General features: G+C 45.9%; 1 protein-coding gene across 3 annotated transcripts; it reads left to right on the top strand.

The window, feature by feature from the left end:
* Positions 1–11,511: 11,511 nt before the first annotated feature.
* On the top strand, positions 11,512–19,095 carry LOC104606535 (uncharacterized). 3 transcript variants are annotated; one of them, XM_010271795.3, is made up of 9 exons: positions 11,517–11,679; positions 11,811–12,365; positions 14,164–14,494; positions 15,065–16,449; positions 16,696–16,809; positions 17,003–17,157; positions 18,152–18,281; positions 18,539–18,676; positions 18,772–19,095. In XM_010271795.3, the coding sequence occupies exons 2-7, from the start codon at positions 11,961–11,963 to the stop codon at positions 18,207–18,209; spliced, it is 2,448 nt and encodes an 815-aa protein (XP_010270097.1). In that variant the 5' UTR covers positions 11,517–11,679; positions 11,811–11,960; the 3' UTR covers positions 18,210–18,281; positions 18,539–18,676; positions 18,772–19,095. The 3 variants fall into 3 exon arrangements, with proteins under 3 accessions (XP_088750788.1, XP_010270097.1, XP_088750789.1); XM_088894662.1 differs by having other exon boundaries at positions 11,512–11,679; positions 18,152–18,676; XM_088894663.1 differs by lacking the exons at positions 17,003–17,157; positions 18,152–18,281; positions 18,539–18,676; positions 18,772–19,095 and having other exon boundaries at positions 11,542–11,679; positions 15,065–16,318; positions 16,396–16,449.
* The last annotated feature ends 542 nt before the right edge of the window (positions 19,096–19,637 follow it).

The following is a 19,637-nucleotide window of genomic DNA, read 5'->3' as shown; positions in this document are numbered from 1 at the left end:
AATTTAGTGGGGACGATCTCCTTATTTTGTGATGAGAACTTTCCTTTGGATCTGGAAGTTTTCTCCTCTATTTTAATGCTGAAAAAACAAGCGGGTCCCCTTCCTGGGCGTAGGCGGGCATACTACCTGTCTCCTTGCCCGGGCTTCAAGCTCTTACACGGACTCCCTAATAAGGTCCCGGCGTGGAAGCGGGACTATTTCGGGGTGCGAAGTGCGCTTGGGTGGCCGTTTCAGACCGGCTGGGGGATGGCCGCCCCCGACTCCGGCGTCACACTTGATAAGGAGACGGCGAAGGGCCTCCGGCAATGGGCGCGGCTTGGGCTGGATTGTCAACGGTATCTGACGGAGGCCAAGCTTATTGCTGCGGGCCTGAGTTCGGGTAGGTTCTTTCCCTAGTGATCCTCTCTTGCTCTTCTTTTACGTCTTACTGATGCCGAGCTCCTTTTCGCAGGTACGATGGACTCTCGAGGGACCCGAGGTGGGCACTTGTTCCAGGGCATGAAGAGGAGAAAACGGGTGGCTAAGCGAGCTCGCGCTGAGCCATCCCAGGGTGCGGAGCCCGAGGTGCCGGACTATCCGGCAGAGGAGCCCGAGATGGTTCCTCCTATGCAGGAGCCGGTGGGGGCTCCTTATGCCGAAACCACACACACGGGAGCTCCCGCTTACTCCGAGTCTGCCCATACGCGAGCTGGGCCGTCGGGCTCGGAGGCCCCAGGGGACTTCAGGAGCGTGCTGTCGCCTGTTCATGCTCTTCAACGGAGTAAGGAGGCGATGTTTCCTGAGGAAGTTGCGGCGTGGACCGAGCTCCCTCTGCACCAAGTGGCCTGCCGTGCTGTTACTCATGCCATGGTGGTAAGTGCTCCCTTCTTTAGAGTTCGGCTTTTATTTTTCTATTCATTCCTTTGATACCGTTTTCCTTTGATAGGTGACCTCTTCCATTCACGCCTTGGCGAACCAGGTGGAGAGATGCTCGAGGCAGGCGCGAGCTGCCGAGGAGAATGCTCGTACTGCTGAGGCTGCTGCTCGCTTTGCGCGGTCTAGGCAGGCAAGGTCTCAGAGGGATGCCGAGGCCATGGGAGTGGTGGTGAAGCGTATGGCGGAAATAAAGCTGGACCTGGAGCACCAGGTCGAGTATCTTCAGGAGGATATCAGGGAGAGGACTCAGATCTTCTCTCAAGGCATCGTCGACGCGAAGAAGAAGGCTGTCAGCGATTACATTGCTTCGCCGGATTTCGATGATCTGATGGTAGACTCCTACAGGAGGGGTTTCAAGCTAAGCCGGTGGATGATCCAGAATTCGTACCCCAAGCTCGACACTAGCGCCATATCCACTTTGCGCATTACTCAAGAAATGGCTAATGCTGCGGATGCCGAACCGGACTCCGAGGGGGAGGCAGGTCCTTCGGGTGTTGTTGAAGTGGCTTCTGATAACGATGAAGTAGCCCCTGGCTTGTGAAATGAAATGTACACATTTTTTTTTTCGAATGTACACATCTATTCTGAAATGAAATGGCTTTTTGTTCATGTACTGGCTGTCCTGTCTTCGAGCTATGTTTTTTGCCGAACTGACCATTTCGGTCCTTCAGTTCATTTTCTGACATGAAATGGCTTCGGGGTACTTGCCTTGGTGGCCTATAGGTAGTACCTTCTTAAGTTGACAACGTTCCATGCTCGGGGTACTTGTTTTCCTTCTAGGGTTCCGAGCTCGTATGCTCCCCCACCGAGTGTTTTTTTTACTCTGTAGGGTCCTTCCTAGTTTGGTCCAAGTTTCCCTACGCCGGGTTCAGGCACCATGACCTTACGGAGAACCAGGTCGCCGACGCGGAAGTTCCTCTTTTTTACTCGCGCGTTATAATATCGAGCTACCTTTTGTTGGTAGGCCGCAGTTCGGATGTGCGCGAGGTCTCTCACTTCGTCCAGTAGGTCGAGGTTGGTGCGTAACTCGCCCTCGTTTGTTTGTTCGTCGTACGCTTCTAGTCGCAACGTAGGTACTTCGATTTCCGCCGGGATTACTGCCTCGGTGCCATATGTGAGGTTAAAGGGGGTCTCACCTGTGGCGGTTTTTTCCATGGTTCGGTGTGCCCATAGAACACTTGGTAGTTCGTTTGCCCACAAACCTTTGGCTCGGTCCAATCGCGCTTTCAGTCCGCGGAGGATGGCTCTATTCATTACTTCTGTTTGGCCATTTGCCTACGGGTGTGCGACCGATGTGAAGTTCTGACTAATTCCCATACTTCGGCACCATTCTTGGAACTTGATATCTTCGAACTGTTTGCCGTTGTCGGAGATCAGTACCTGAGGTAGCTCGAAGCGACATACAATGTTCTTCTAAAAGAAGTTTTGTATGTTTCGGGCTGTAACTATTGCCAGGGGTTCAGCTTCTATCCACTTTGTGAAGTAATCTACTGCCACCACTAGGAATTTTCTCCCGCCTGTTGCTGGTGGGAATGGCCCCAAGAGGTCGATGCCCCATTAGGCGAAGGGCCATGGGCTGGTGAGGTATTTGAGGTCGGCAGCGGGCTGATGGTGGATGCTGGCATGCTTCTGGCACTTGTCGCATTTTCTGACGAGCTCGATTGCCTCTGTCTTCATCGTTGGCCAGTAGTATCCTTGTCGAAGTGCTTTTTGGGCGAGTGCTCTGCCCCCCAGGTGTCTGCCGCACAAGCCTTCATGGGTGTCGCGAAGTACCAACTCGGCTTCGGCCGGGCGTAAGCATCGCAGGTAGGGGAGTGTGTAGGATCGTCGGTACAACCGTTCGTCTATCATGACGTATTTGACTGCCTGGCGCTGCACCCTCTTGGCTGCGTTGCGGTCCGTGGGGAGGGTTCCGTCTAGCAGGAAGCTCGCGAGTGGGTCAATCCAGCTCGGCTCTGCTTCAGTGACAGGAGCGACCTCTTCTGCCCCATCGAGAATGCTGGGCCGAGGTAAGTCCTCTACGTACACGGTTCTCCTAGCGCTGTGGCTCGTGCTTGCTAGTCGGGACAAGGCGTCAGCCTCAGCGTTCTCTGACCTCAGGATTTGCTTGATGAAGTGTGACTGGAAGTTGATCAGAGCTTCCTTTACTTTTGCCAAGTACGCAATCATAGTGAGCTCGCGTGCTTCGTACTCGCTTGTAACTTGGTTGACCACGAGCTGGGAATCACTACAGATAACTGTGCTTTGCTCCGACCTTGTGCGCTAGGTTTAGCCCGGCAATCAGTGCCTCGTACTCCGCCTCGTTGTTGGATGCCGCGAACTCAAAGCGTAGTGCGTATTCCAGTTTTGTTCCGCTCGGGCCGCGTAGCACTATTCCAGCCCCGCTGCCTTGTTGGTTCGAGGAGCCATCTACGTGAAGGATCCAGGGCTCCTCATCCCAGTTCGCGCTTGGTCTAACCAGGAGGGATGCCACACTGGTTGCTACTTCACGGGGTTCGGACTCGTTTGGCTTGGGAGCTCCGAGTTCGCCCGAACTGGGGATCTCGGGCTCGACCGGCTCAGGGGCTTTGAGGCTAAACGTGCATTCTGCGATAAAATCTGCCAAGGCTTGGGCCTTAATGGCAGTTCTTGGCTTGTACTGGAGATCGTACTCGCTGAGTTCGATGGCTCACTTCGTCAGCCGGCCGGAAACCTCGGGTTTGAGTAAAACTTGTCTCAGAGGTTTGTTGGTCAGGACGATGACGGTGTGAGCCTGGAAGTACGGGCGGAGTTTCCGTGCTGCTACCACCAGGGCATACGCTAGCTTTTCTATCTGCGGGTACCTTGTCTCTGCTCCCTGCAAGATTTTACTAACATAATATATGGGTCGTTGGACCCGGTCTGCTTCCTTTACTAGTACCGAACTGACCACCTCGTCGCTAGCCGAGAGGTACAGTTCTAAGACTTCGCCTTCCTCGGGCCGAGCTAAGGTTGACACACTGGCGAGGTAGCCTTTTAGCTCGTCAAACGCGAGCTGACAGTCTTGGGTCCATTCGAACCCTTTGCCTTTGATTGCTTTGAAGAAGGGTAGGTAGCGATCTGCCGACTTGGACATGAAGCGGCTTAGAGCGGCCATGCGGCTGTTTAGCCTCTGGACTTCTTTTATTTTCCGAGGTGGTCTCATATCTAGGATGGTTTTTATTTTGTCCGGGTTGGCCTCGATGCCGCATCGATTGACAACGTAGCCCAGGAATTTGCCCGATGTGACGCCAAAGACACATTTGTTGGGGTTCAATTTCATGTTATACTGACGCAGGATTTGGAAGACAGAATCTAAGTCTTGTATTAATTCTTGTGAAAACTGTGTTTTGACGACCATGTCGTCTAGATAGCACTCTATCTTTGTGTTGATCAGGGGCCGAAACAGCCTATTTACAAGTCTTTGGAAGGTCGCCCCGGCGTTTTTTAACCCGAAGGGCATGACCTTGTAACAGTATAGACCGAACTCGGTTATGAAGCTGGTTTTTTCCTCGTCGGATTGGTCCATCCGGATTTGGTTGTAGCCTGAGTAGGCATCCAGGAAGCTTAGCAATTCATGTCCCGAGGTCGCGTCCACTAGGCGGTCGATCCTAGGAAGGGGGAAGCAGTCTTTCGGGCAAGCTCGGTTCAGGTCGGTGTAGTCGACGCACATGCGCCACTTGCCGTTCGCCTTTTTCACCAGCACAGGGTTGGCCACCCAGCTCGGGTAATGGACTTCCCTTATGAAGTCTGCCGCGAGGAGCTTCTCGACTTCTTCGTCGACCGCTTTCCAGCGCTCTGGGGCTAAGTTCCGTTTCTTCTGTCTAACGGGTCTGACTAAAGGGTCAGTGTTAAGTTTGTGAGTTATAAGACCAGGGTCAATACCGGGCATATCGGCCGCGGACCATGCAAAAATATCTAAATTTTGGAGTAAATAACTTACCAGTTCGGTCCGTAGGGGTTCTTTGACAGAAGCACCGATTTGGAGTGCGCGAGCTGGGTCCGTAGGCAAGGTCGGGATCGCGACTGTTTCTTCTGTGGGCGAGGCTCGTTCTTCGCCTTGCTCCGCGGGCCGCTCCAGATCGAGGTCGCCGGCCGCCTTGGTCTTTCCCTTTAGGGCGGCAACGTAGCACTTGCAGGACTCGAGCTGGTCGCCCCGCACTACCCCCACACCGAAGTCCGTAGGGAATTTCATGGCCAAATAGTAGGTGGAGACCACCGCCCGCAGGATATGCGTGATTGGCCGCCCTATTATGGCATTGTATGGGGAGGGGGTCACGACCACCAGGAAGTCGTGGTTGAGTCTGACCGCACAAGGCCACGTGCCGACTTCCATGGGCACCGTTATTTTTCCAAGGGGCCTGACTTCCTCCCCGCTGAAGCCCACCAGAGGAGTGCTTGTGAGCTTTAGTTCGCTCCTTGGCAGCTGTAGCCGATCAAACGCTGATTTGAAGAGGATGTCCGCCGAGCTGCCCGAATCTACGAGTACGCGCCTAACCTCGAAGTCGCTGATCCTTAGTTTAATGACAAGCGCGTCATCGTGGGGGTAGCGAACTCCTCGCGCGTCGTCTTCTGTGAAGAGGATTGGCTCTTCGGTCTTTGGCCTTTTCGGAGGGTTCTGCTCCTCGAGGACTGCTTCGCGAACTGAAGTCCAGGCTGCCGCCGATGTGCATCCCGCTACCACCGAACCTCCCACAATTACATGGATGGTTCCCCGAACTGGCCTTTCTGCCGGAGGCTGTCGCTGCATCGGTTCGGCAGGCCTGCTGCTAGTTTCGGGGGCGTCCTTTAAGTGCTCGCCTGGCTGATCTGCTTTATTGCTATTATTGTTGTGCTGTACAAAGTTTCTTAAGTATCCACGACGGATGAGCCCCTCTATCTCGTCTTGGAGGTTATTGCACTGCTCGGTACTGTGACCATGGTCCCTATGGAAACTACAATACAAATTCTTGTTTCTTTCGTTCGGATTTCCCTTTAGGCGAGGTGGCCATTTCACGTATGGGGCGTCCTTGATCGTCATTAGGATCTTGATCCACCTCGTGTTCAGTGGCGTGTAATCCGTCCGAACTGGCAGGGGAGCTCGGAACGACTAGTTCGGTTTTGGGTCCCGGGCCGGGTTTTTTCGGTCGGCCGAGCTAGAGGGCTCGCCGTCCCTCTTTCTTTTCTCGTTTCCGCCCTCGGTTCTTTGATTGATTTCCTCCTCAGTCCTCATGAACTTGTCCGCGAGCTTGAGGAACTCGGCCACGGTCGCGGGCTGGTTAGCTACCATGTGCCACTTGAATTCCTTGTGAGTCACCCCTCTTTTTGCTGCGGCGAGCTGCACCGCGGGGTCTAACCGCGGTATCTGTAAGCATGCCTCATTGAATCGTTTGATGTAGCCCCGTATGGGTTCTCCTTCCCTTTGGACTACCCCGAAGATGCTTTCCTCTGCTCTGGGGCACTGTTTGCTGGTGACAAAGTGTGCAGTGAAGACCTGCACGAACTGAGCCCAACACTTTATCGATCCCGGGGCCAGGTTCCTGTACCAAGTGCGGGCTACCCCCTTGAGGGTGGTGGTGAAAGCCACGCACATGCATGATTCGCTGGCTCTGGCGAGGTGCATTTGGGACTGGAAAGCGTCCACGTGGTCGTTGGGGTCGAATGACCCGTCATACTTGTCTAGGGGCGGGAGCTTGAAATCTCTAGGCAAGGGGACTGCTAGGAGTTCTGATGCGAGGGGGGAAGGAACTGAGAGAATCGGGGCAACTCCTACCTCGTCCGAGCTCGTCTCGCCTTTGCCTCTGAGCTCTGACAGGACGCGGGTGGCGGTTCGTCGACCTCGACGGCGCCTTCGCTACTGAGTGGGCCTTGTACTGGCGCTGCTGGCCTCCGTGTTACCGAGCTCGATGGGCCCGGAGTGCTGGTAGTCCGCTGCTGCCAGTGCACCGAATCGGTTTTCCACCAGTGGGGACTCCAGTTTGGAGCCCCGAGGTGCCGATCTCGCGGGCGAGGTTCCCGATCCGCCTGCGAGCCGCGAGGTGGGGATGACTTTTCTTTCTCTCCGGCCTGGGGACAAGGCCTGGTTGTTTGGGGGATTCTGGGGCCTAGAGGCCTTTCCTTGGTGGAGGCGCTCATCCTGCAGAGAGGCTTTGACTGGCTTCGGGGCAGGGTGGCGAGGTGGAAGTAGTGGTTGGTTCGGTGTCAGTTGGGGGAACTGCTGTTGATAGTGGTACTGGGAGAGGTTGTGCAACACTTGGTGCTGGTGAAGCTGGTGTTGCTGGAACTGTTGCATCTGGGCTTGCATTGCCCGCATGCACTACATTAGGTCATCCAACCGATTTTGGCTGGCTGCCAGGGGGACGGCGGTTGGTTCAGTGAAGGTAGTCTTGATGGGAAGAGGGAAGGGGATGTTTGCGGCTGGTAGGCTTATAGGCGCCACTGCTTGTGGCGTAGTTAGATTGGGTATTCCATCCACCGAGAGGGGGATGGTGAACTGCCCAACACACACCACGGGAACTTGGGGCTGTTCCCCGGTGGTGTTTGTCTCTGTGCCGCGTCCGGCGTTGCTGGATGAGGCCATGAGTATTGAGTTTTTCAAAGAAGAAGAAAAGGGTATGAAAGTTTTGGAGGGAGGCCTTTTGAAGCGTTCCCACAGACGGTGCCAATTGATGATGCACAATCTGGCCTGTCTTGGCTGTCAACGATCTTGCCTCTGAACTGAGTAACGGGGACCTGAAACGGAAGGAGAAGAGAAACTCCGGGGAGAACCCGGAGTAGGAGCCTTTTATAACCACCTCGCGCACTCACTTTCAGGCTTCCGTCAGATCGGGCATGATTACTTCTGAACCCCTGCCAGTTTGGATGTCATTTCCTCTGGCCGGACAGAACCGCCACTGCTCCTTTTGTCGGAGCCGTCTCTGCGGCTAGTGACGACGGTTGCAGGTAGCGGTAGCAGGAGGCCGTTTGAAGTGCGGCTGTCAGGTGTCGGATCCCAAATCAGTCAGGTGCGCCGCCCTTGGATACGGACGTCCTTGGTGTCGAGTACGTTTGGTCAGCCTGGTGTTTCGGAAGCGAAGTGTTGGAGTGGCGAGCAAGGTGTCTTGAGTTCGGTTTGGAGGGTTCCGAGCTGCCATGGGCCAGCTCAGGTTAGCTTTTGTGAGGCTTTGGGCCCAGTATAGTTCATGCTCCTTGCAGGGAGCTCGGGTTCTCAGTAGGGAGCTTGCTCTCGGACTCCCAGTAGGGAGCTTGCTCTTAATAGGGAGTTCGGACTCAGTAGGGAGCTCGGGCTCCCAGTAGGGAGCTCGGGCTCCCAGTAGGGAGCTCGGGTTCTTATTTAGGGAGCTCGGACCCTTAACAGGGAGCTCGCTCTTAACAGGGAGCTCGGGCTCCTAATAGGGAGCTCGGACTCTTGGTAGGGAGCTCGGACTCAGTAGAGCGGTCTGGAGTTCGGGCTCGCTAGTGAGCTTGGACTTGCTTCCGATATTCGCTTCGGGCGCTCTACTGTCCCGAGTTGCTTGCCTTTGCCACGTGTCGGGCGATTGCAAGGTCGGGCCAAATTTCCCTTCATCAGTATACATTTCCACTGTTTCCAATTCTGTCTCCGTTAACTGATTCGTCTACATCTCCGACTCCATTTCCGAATCAGTGTTCATCTCCGACTCCGTTAAATGACGATATTACCTTTTTCACCATCTTTATCAAGCCAGGTGGTTTCTATAAATCGTCGTTACTTGACCTTTATTTTCTTTTTCAGGTTTTTGAAATTCTTTTTCGTTTTCTTTAGTTTAAACGAGTAGAAGAGAAAAAAAAACTGATAATCGATTGAGATTTGGGGAAAGACCAGTTGTAGGAGAAGAAATAAAGGAACGCGAGCTCTGCAACCATCCGGCCAGGATGTTTTGCGCTGGCGAGTTACCCTAATCTAGGTTCAGCATTGATTTTCCACACTTCCCTTTTAAATGCCACTTAGCAATCAGATTTGATTGGGGTTGGGTGACATTTTCTCAACCTGATTTTTATATAGATTAGGCCAGGTTGAAATTACACGGAAACATCTATATTTCCTTGGATAGCAACCAGATCCTACTGAGTTGCAAAAGTTGCAGGCTATGGAGAGACATCTGAGCAAATGTGTTGATGACAGGAAGGTTGGTGATTGGAAAAGTGCATTAAGGGAAGGCAATGCGACCATTGGTGTTGGAGCAGAGTCTTCTCCTCAAGTAAAACCTAGGCAACATTTTTGGTTTTTTTTGTTAGTACTATTGTTCCAAATAAGAAAATTAGATGGATTGAAATTGGTTTGAAATGAAATTTACAGCTTTTTGCATGCAGAGCAGAGGCCTTTTGAAACTCCAGCAACTTGAGGATGCAAACTCTGGACCATATAAAATACCTAAATTTGAAGTGTCTACACCGAGTTCACATCGTCTGCATGCGGGTTGCAGAAAAATTTCTGCAACCATAAAAAAATGCCACGTCATTCCATCTTATTAATCACAGCTTAACGGAGTCCAAACGATTAACGGGAGTCTGGACTCCAAAAAAAAATTTGAAGTCTATTAATCCCGCCTTCATTCTCCCCTCAATCGTTTTCACTTCCCAGTTCCCACCTCTCTCTCTCCATTCTCCAACCCAACACTGCCGTCCGATCCATCGCAACCAGCAGCGGCTGACGACGAGCAATGTTTCTCTCTCTTCCCTGTTATTTCTCTCTCTCTTGAGATTCTCTCTCTCCCCCTCCGTTCTCCTTCAGCCGCCACCCGAACCAGTACAACAAAGATCGCTTTAGATAACGCTTTTGTTTAATCCCATTACAGAATTGCTAGAAAGTTGATCATGTGTTGGATTCAAGTATGAGAGAAATTTCTTAGTGGCACAATCCTTTTGGCTCCATGCTTGCCTAGGTAGAAATTCAAGTTGAAAACCTCGAGCAGAGCAATTTATATAACAAACAGTTGATGGGATCTCTCTTCCACGATCCATCAAAAGCTTATTTGGCAAGCAAAAACTCCTTGACAGGAAATTTTTTTTCAGGTAGCAATACAACTGAGATAGTAAAGATTGAAACAAGATGGATTTTAGCAAAAACAAGTTCTCAACCCCAATCACCTTAGAGATCAACCAATGCAAGCTGCTAGCATTCATTGATCAGAATAGGAGTGAGTTACCTGGTGAGATTCCACATAAGATTAGAGGTATACGAATCTTGGATCAACTGAATCTATTGAGGAATACGAAAAATCATTTTGCAGGGAGCATCCCTGTGTATATCTTTGCAGTGGCGGCACTAGATGGAAGGTTGGGTTGCCGATTCCAAGGAAGAGAGAAGAAACAGGAGAGAGACAGAGAGTTCCGAGGGCGCACCAGTAACGGTGGACGCTGGACGGTGATGGGTTGTAAGAACTGAGAGGAGAGAGAAGGCAGGGAGCTAGAGAGCGAAGGAAAGTTAGGGGAGCAGGATTTTCGAGTCCAGACAAACAAGAAAGGGGATTGGGATTTGGGCGGGTTTTACCAACGTCCGTTAAACCTGGACTCCGTTATTCTTGAAACCTATAAGTGACGTGGTGCTTTCGATCTTATGTCTTCTCCGTCCGAGCATATGGCATTGGGAAGGTGAGCTCAAATATATAAAGTTCCATCATCCATGAGAGAAATAGGTAAAGGGTCTTGGGGTGAGTGAGGATGGATGATTGATGTATTGCAGGTTTGAGAATGCAGTTACAGCTGCTGCTGAGATTTGCATTCTCATACATCCATTTCAACAATAAGACATCGACGACACTATTGGTGCTGTTAGAACAAAGTGCAGCGATTCCATTCAGATTCAGTGTCCGTTCATGTTTGATTGTGAAATTTTGAATAAGAATAATGGGAATAATGGGTAGAATATTCTTTTTATTCTCTCCATTAACATATTAATGGTAAGGATGATTTAGTCAATTAACAAAAAACTTAAGAATACTTTAAGACAATATATAAACAGGAAGGGTGAAGTTAGTCAATTAACTAAATCATAAGAGTAGTTTAAGAAATTTGCCCTATTAGATATAGATTTACTTTATAAAATTTATAGGTGAGAAACAAAAATATTTTAAATTACATTAGATTACATTTTTTGCTTATATGGTTAAAGAGAGAATTAAATTCATAAATAAAATTATTTTAATAAAAAAAATCCATAAAATTTATTTATTTAATATACCTTAAATATAAGATTTAATGAAAGAAAATCAAACTTAATACTTTAAAATTTAAATATAGGATTTAATGATGAAAAATCTAATAAATTTAATAAAATTAATAGTTTAAATTATATTTTTTCCCTTATTTAAATATAGGGAGACTAAGTTCATATTTTAATTAAAAAAACTCCAAAATCTATATCTCATTCGTGTTATAGGTGATACTTATTGACTGGTTGTAAATTTTTGTGATATGTATTTCCGATATCATAATTGAATCCTTTATTACCAAAATTTTAACGTACAAAAATAAAAACACGTGCACATTTATTAGAAACAGAGAAAAAAAAAAGTTCAAAACCTTAATTATCCTAAACAGATCGTCCCAGTTCCGCCACCAGGTCACCACTATATATTAAAATCTTTTTTTCCCCGCCTCGACGACTCGACTCTCTCTCTCTCTCTCTCCCCGTTTATAACCCGGCCTTAAGCCCGCGAGCGAACGAACGATTTAATCTAATCTGTTGCCCTGCTCACGACTCCATCCCCCTCTTTCACACGCCACCATACCACGCACAAAGCTCTCTCCTCGAATACCCGCCAAAAGGTATATAAACGGTTCATTTGAAAATTCTTCTTTTTCTCTCGTCCAGTCGTCCTGCTCTCTCCTCCTCACCTTCTTAGGGTTTCTGCTTTCTCACCTCTTTCATCAATGGCTCCTTGTTATCTCCCTTGCAGGTTTCTCCTCCGGTTCAGGTCAATTGGAGATCGAATTCGTCAGGGAGAACGGCAATTTCAGGTGGTGGAGTTCGTGTTTCGTCTCCAGCACTGCATACGCCAATTTCAGGCGGTGGAGTTCGTGAAGGGGTTTGAAGGATTTCTTTGGAGATGGATCCTGGGGGAGCGAGGCCGGAGCCCCCGTCAGCTTCCATTGGCGAGAAGAGGCCGACGGAAGTCAGAGATGGAGATTCTGATGATCAGTTGCGGAAGAAGAAGAAAGGGGCTTTGGATGGAGACATGAAGAGGGTTGCGGAGATTGTTCTGGTTCTGTCAGCATTGGGGAAGACGAGAGGCGGGAGGAGTCCCACAGCCGTGGAGAAAGGTTTGATGGTGGAGGCTCGGGAGAAGTTGGTGGAGATGTGCGAAGTACTGGCTCCTAGGGACCTTCTTTCGAGTAGTGCCGTCAGAGCCGTTATTGAGGATCTTGGGCTCAATAGGTCCAGAGATCAAAAGTTAGGGTTTCGTCCTCCAAAAATGTCTATTTCCGAGAAGTTGTTGCTTACGAAGAGAAAGGTGGGGTTTGGAACTTCTGCTGTAAAGCTAGTTGTTTTGTTGATTTTTTTTTAGACTTGTGTCCTCATTTTGCATTCCTTATTGACTGTGGTTTTTGTAGAAATTCGACTGTTCTTCTCTTTCTTTCCAAGATCTATTATTGGTTATAGAATTTTCTCCCCAAAGCAACATTAAGTATTACGAATGTTAGAATAATAACTAAACTATGAGGAACCCGGATCTCCTGCAGGCAAAAATGTTGCACACATAGCGTCCAGTCGCACATTGGGAATATCTCCCATCCATGTGTGTTAAATTCATGGCGAGATGTTCCCAATGTGGGCCTGGATTCCCATACTTTCACTACAGAGCTTTTTCTTGTAGAGAATCCCGTTGCAAGTATGAGAAGCAAGATTGCTTGGATGCTGTTTGGTGCAAGCAGGTGTTTGGATGAGATATAGTTGCGATGCTTCCAGACGGTTAATCAACCAAAGACATAGTTGGTCTCATTCAAAACTTACTTCAAATGGAAAATGGTTTCTTTCCAATTTCTTGTGAACTTGGTGCGTGCCTTGTGATTTTTGTCCTCTATGCAGGCCAGGGGTGCTTTTCTGTTATATGTCAAGGCATCCTATCTAGTGCCTAATGCCTAGGTGACACCTTGACTACTATGATCTGATATATATATATATATATATATTTTGCAGCCAAAGCTAATAGGCATGCCTCTGAGTTTATATTGGCTTCGATGTGCTTGAGGGATAGTCCTTCGAGGCTAGCTGCTGGTGCATCTGTATTTGATTTCTTAAGTGTAAATATGCTGATTTAGAATCAACTTAGGACCTTTTTCAATCTTTGCCTGTGTTTATGCTGTGCTTCTTTTTGATGACAATAAATCTCTTTGGTCTCATTTCAAATGGCTGGGTAAATGGATCCAGTTCTGTGGCAGACTGGCAGCAGGGATTTGATAAAAGAAATCAAATCAATGTTCAGGGCCAAATGGGTGAACATTATCTGCCAATGCAATGGCAGATGCATTGGGAAAACAGGGGGATAATAGAGAGCACTATTTTATTTTTGGGAACTTCTGGGGTCTTCCTGATGTAACAAATACCAAGTCATGTCTGTAGGTCAGGCAGCCTTGCTGGTCTGAATCTTCTCTGTAATTGTAATTCTTTTTATACATATCAGTAAAGCTTAAAGTTACCAAGCAAAAAAAAAAAAAAGCTCTTTGATCTCACTATCAATAAAACCATCATCATTGTTTTATTTGCATGCTTATTTTACATGTGAAGTGTATGTGTGTTACACTTTTTGGTTAGTGAATTCTCTAGATCGTTTATTCTCCAAAATTATTGCTTTCCAACTTGAGTTCATGGTTTTCTAAACCTGGTTTATTCGATGTGCAATCAACTTATTTTTAATTTTTGATGTATGAAGTTATGAATTGAAGTCATCTTTTGAAAGTTTGCCTATAAAATTGATTACTAGATGGGGTTTTGTGTTGGATCACTCTAATCTAGGGGTTAAAACATCCTTGATATATTTAATGTTATCATATTCAGTTGGATGTGCTGCTATTGCTTGGTCTTCATATGCATCCATAATCAGCACAGTGTCTTCATTCACTGGAGCATTTATTTCTCTTCTAAAGGATTTCTTTTTTTCTATACTCATCTGGGTTCTGGATAGGACGTTTGAATATGGAAATGCCTTAGTCTCCATGCTTCAGGCACCTCTTTCTATATACGTAAGTCATGCTTTTGTTGAGCCGTTAGTTCATTTTGGTTTGATATTCTTTCTTGCAATCTTTCTACAGATGAGAGAATCCAAGGAATTCACTGCACAACCTGCAACATATTCATTGCCATTGTTGCAAGTGGGCTTTGGTGCAACAACAGAAAGTCGTGGTTCACTATTACAGGCTGGTCATAGATTTCCACCGGAAAAACCAATTCATACACCAGTGACTGCAGGAGCCTTTCAATCTGTTTCATCTACAATTCATGTTTCTAATCCATCTTCTACATCCTCATCGAATCAATTGTCAGTCTGTGAAAAGGGTTCTTCTTCTCTAGCATTGCCTCGAGTTGGAGCAGCACATTTCCAACTAGATGAAAGATCAAATGGGTCAGGTTATGAATCCCAAGGTGCAGACTCTCTCTCTCTCTCTCTCTCTCCCTCCCTCCCTCCCCGGGGCAGGGTGTGGTAAAGTATGACAACCATTCTCGTGGTGACCAGAACATGGAATAGAGGTGGAGAGTGGAATGGAATAATTGGAGCTGTCAAATAGAAATTGATACATTTTGTGTTACATCATTTCATGTGATTGTATATTTTCCAGAATTTTATTCCATGCATGTGATTGTATCTCAGAATATAAATCATTAGATGAATCCTGTGTCCTGATAAATTGCATGAAACTTTTTCATGGCTTAATGCATTATGTTTGGTGGATAAGTTGAGATTAAGCTCCAGTATTTACTGTTTCACTCTCAGAGGTTATGCTGTGAAGTTAATACTGTAAGACTTTTTTTTTTCTTCGAGTCAGTTTATGCTGTTAGACTTTGTGTTTTCTTTTCCTTCTTTTTTGCCTGACCAAAAGTTTATCCTGTTTCATTTGCCATCTTTTGCCACATAATTTTATCTGCATGTACTTTCACTTTTTTATGAAATACTTTCATTTGAGCTTTTAATATATCTATTCTGTTTGCATGCAGCAAATCCTCCTGTTGACCACTCCTTGGACAAACCTCAAACATTCTCCTTGCAGCCCCAACCAGTAGCAGTAGCTAAACTGGGTCAAACAAAAGTGCCTAATCATTCTCCTATTAGAACTGAGGAAACTTCTCATGTTGGTAACACTTCAAGTGCTTTTCAAGCAGTAAAAGATCAAATTCGTAAACCTTATGTAATTCAAGCTGCATCTGGAAATCTGCCAAGTGTATTCCAACCTTCAGTTGGTATGAATTTTATGCAAACTTCATCACTTCACAGTAACCATAGTGACATTGCAAGGAATGTTCAGAAGTTTTTGCAACCAAGGGCTCCTGAGCACCCTAATTGGATTCCTCCTTCAATAGATTACATGAACAAGACATTGACTTGCCAAGTGTGCAAGGTTACCATCAGTGATTTGGAAAACTTACTTGTTTGTGATGCTTGTGAGAAAGGAATCCACTTAAAATGCCTTCAGTCATACAGTCTAAAGGGCATTCCTAAGGGTGAGTGGCACTGCCCTAGGTGTTTGATGTCAAACAATGGGAAACCTTTGCCCCCTAAGTATGGTCGTGTAATAAGAAGTATAAATGCAGCAAAGGTGTCTTCAACCACCACTGGGGCTCAGTTTTCTTTAGAGAAAGTGGAAAGTTCAGACCAAAAGATAAATCACCAGAAAGTTACTAATGGAAACTTGAGTTTACTGAATCCTGCTCATGTTGGTGATACAGAGAATGACCATATTGAATCAGCATTTGATTTGAAAACAATAATTGAAAGAGAAGCACAAGGGGCTAACATCACAGTGAACAGAACAAAACATGATTCTTGCCAAACTATGTCAAGTGAAACTACAGGGGCAATTCATGTTCTTTGTTCCAACATTCCAAATCAAAGTTCTATCCAACCTACTCAACATAGTGGATCACCTCAATGTGACACACAGAAACTATCTGGTGCAGATATTGATTCCTCTCATGGTTTACAGGCATTATGCAATTCAAAGGATGCTAGCAAAACTGGGCCACTGAACTATGCTGAAGTTTGTGAAAATCAATGTCATGTTAACAACCACTTCTTGAAAGAGAACGAGATTTCTGGTTTAAGAGAGACTTCTGAATGCAAGGCAAGCTGTAATATCAGGGGAGATGCTCAAGATGTTGCTGAGACAAGAATTGGGACATTGACCGTTGGGGGTGGAGCCAGAGATTGCACTAGGTCTTCACTAAATGGCTTGCATAGCGTAGATTGGATTGGTAATATACTTCAAGTGGTAGATGATAAGGCATTTTATCAGTCATGTTGCATTAATGGAATTGTGTACAAGCTGCAGGATCATGCACTTTTTCTTTCTAGTAATGACAGTCTGAGACCTTCAAAGCTTCAGGTATGCTATTACAAAACTTTGATTAATTGATTCCTTTAGGAGAGGTGGTCTCTAGACCAAAATCCCCATTTACCTACCGACATTGTCCTTAATGCTTTCCATAGTGTTGAAAGTGCCAAATCTTTTGTTTGTGGAAATAACTTCTTTCCTCTTGCAACATGGGAAAAAATTGTTGGTTTAATGTTCTTCATGTCTTCTGTTAGGCTTTGCCTTTATTATAATGGGAAATCTGATGCTCTATTGCAGTCACTATGGGAGGATACCAGAACCAGGTCAAAGTGGGCTGCTGTGAACCTATGCTACTTGCCAAGTGACCTGCCGGAGGTTGTTGGACAACCATGTACCCCTGAGGTTAATGAGGTAGAGATTTTGAAATTTCTTTTGTATTTGGATGCTACTTGTTAGATTTCTATCCTTGTGTACCTTGTAAACTTAATCAACTGATCAAAGACATGACTGAATGATGAGATGGATTCTCTCTTTTTTTGGCTATCATCTTTCTGCATGTCTTGTACATATTTTTTCATATAATTTCCTTGCTAAACTGTTGCAGGTCTATGAATCTAACCATGACAGCACTGTAATGGCTGGCTTAATTCAAGGCCCATGCGATGTGCTTCCTTCAAACAAGTTTAAGGAAGAAGTTGAAAGACGGAAGCATTTAGAAAATGGGGCACATGATGGGTTACAACGAGTTTTCCTATGCAAGTATGCCTCCCAACTAACTACATTATATTGCACATCATTTGTGGTTACTCAGTTATTGCTTTTGCACAAATTACCACAGTCTATACATAGGTTTGTTATGCCTGACTTACTTGATGTTTAGTCTTTAGATACAGTGGTTTAATAGCTCGTGCTTTGGATGGTATGGCTGCTCTTACTATTTTCATATATGCTTGTATCTCCTGTAATATTCTTTCTGAGAGAATCTAATATGCATACATATGCACGTAGACATATGGAAGGAAGTTTGCTAGTTGGGCCTTTCATTGATCTTCCACAAAAAGTCAAGAATTCTTCCTCGTGCCATATTAGTTGGGAGCCCAAAGCGCCCCATATGTTGGTTTGGGTGCCTATATTCATGGAGCAAGTTTTCAGCATAAAATCATTTGCAGTGTGTCCACAATAAGCCCTTTTTTGGAAAACTTTTAGATTATAAACCCAAAATTTTGAACAGAAAATGTTTGTTGAAAAAATTACTAATACATGGTGGAGTACAAGGCTGATTTGGAATGGGGGATTGAAGGGCTGTTTGATAATGGCTGAAGTGGCTGAAATGAATGACTTATTAGTTGTTACTTGCCTTTTAGTGAATAAGTCAATTAAGTACGTTGTGACCTCCTTGGTGGCTGAATGGAATATTGCGTTGATTACTAAACCCTTAACATTTTATTTATATAACTATTATAGCAACTAAGAAACACAGCATTAAGTCATTCAGCCTTTATGAAACTGCTTGCCTAGCCAATGTAAAAAAAAAAATTCCTGAATGTGGTGGATGATTTGAATCTGCCACGTTGTTCTCCCTAGTGACAGAACTAAGGTTTATTGTGTAGGAAGTTTCCCACTTGACCCAACTAGTGAACCTTTATATATTTGTAACTTGGATGAGTTGGCTCTTACCATTATTTTGTGTGTTCTATGTGTATGTATCCTAAAGTTCGTAACTTGCTTTCTGAGACGAGCATGGTTTTTGCAGATGGTTTTATGATGAACCAAAAGGACTTTTCCGGGCTGTTACGGATCAATCTCAGTGATGTTCATTTTGTTTTATGCTGTTTTGTCAGGCTTTCAAGGCCAAACAATTCTTAGACGCTTCATGTAATCAGGTCTGTTTCTTTCTTGTGGTTACCCTTTTATCTTGTTTTCTTTAACGGGATATCTTCTGGTTATTTCTCTAGTGTGTCAGGATGTAAATTGCTAAACCACTTGGTGGTCCTTTAATTTTCACATAATACTTGTGAAATTGGACTTGAGCAAATGGACATGGTTAGAAAATCAACCTGATTAATCGACAGCCATTGGAGACCTACAATCATACAATCTGTTAACATTTGTTTAATTTTTTTCTTATATTTTGGGGAAGGAGGGGACTGGAGGCCCGGGGATCCAAATATCCAATGAATCAGAATCACGCTATGACTTTTGCGTATGGCATGTATTTCCCACTTACGATCAATTGTAAAGGCATGACTTGATGTATTCGTTGTGAAAGCAGCAAAAGGTAATGCCATCTTAGTTTTCTATTTCATTACCCTCTGTTTTTCAGTGATTTTATTTGTATTCCTTTCTGAGAAAGTGTGTTTGTATCACAATCAGGCATTTAACTACTAGACCTTTCGACAATCTACATCAACTTTGAACTGTAAAGGACCTGCGACCTGCGTGAAGCCATGTTTTGTACAATTTATAGCTCGAGTCCCGTTTGTATTGATTTCCTTTGGGCTCAGTTTGGAAGGAGTACAGTACAGTGCAAAGCCTTATTTTGTATGTATTTATACCGTACATATTTGTATTTGTACTCTTTCCAATCTGAGCCTTATCCTTTTCTTTTTCTTTTTCTTTTTGTGGCCTCTGAATTATTAATTTATTTAATTAAAATTCTAAACTATCGAAGGGGATGTCCTTGGGCTTTTCAACTTAGATGTTTTTTTGTTACTTTTCAGCTTAAACATTTTGCTTTGATTTTGAATGGTTGTGTAAACTGCTGTAGCGTGATTCGGTTGCTCTCTGTTGGAAGGCAGATCCGGTGTCAGATTGCTACGTGATCAAGTTGAACTTCAAGACAAGTAGAATCAGAGGTCCAGGGGTACTTCACCCGGTTTGAGCACTCTGATAATTAAGTTAGCTTGGGAGATTTGAGAGAGTTGATAGCTTGTAATGGTAGCAAATGAGAGTTTAATCACGTGTACCATGTGAGGCTAGAGGTGATGCCTTTATATAGGCGAGCTACCGTAGGCTTCATGAAATGTGTTTGAGATCATCGTCCTGTCTACTCCGGAGTCCGTTTCGCACTCGAAGATGTTTACTGTGTAAGCTGATAAGGCTTATCCAGGTCCATCTGATTTGAGCCGGATAGAGGCAAGACTCATTGACATATGGCGTGATTCTGAGAAGATCGGAGACAACTGTCTCACTTCTAGAAGGAGGTTGTGTGGCACCTCATCAAGTCGATGGGTGTGGTA

Source organism: Nelumbo nucifera, chromosome 1, assembly GCF_055504915.1.
Source record: "Nelumbo nucifera cultivar China Antique chromosome 1, China Antique-T2T, whole genome shotgun sequence".
NCBI lineage: Eukaryota > Viridiplantae > Streptophyta > Magnoliopsida > Proteales > Nelumbonaceae > Nelumbo > Nelumbo nucifera.
Note: the sequence above shows the minus strand (reverse complement) of the source record. Positions and strands in the feature narration are given on the sequence as shown.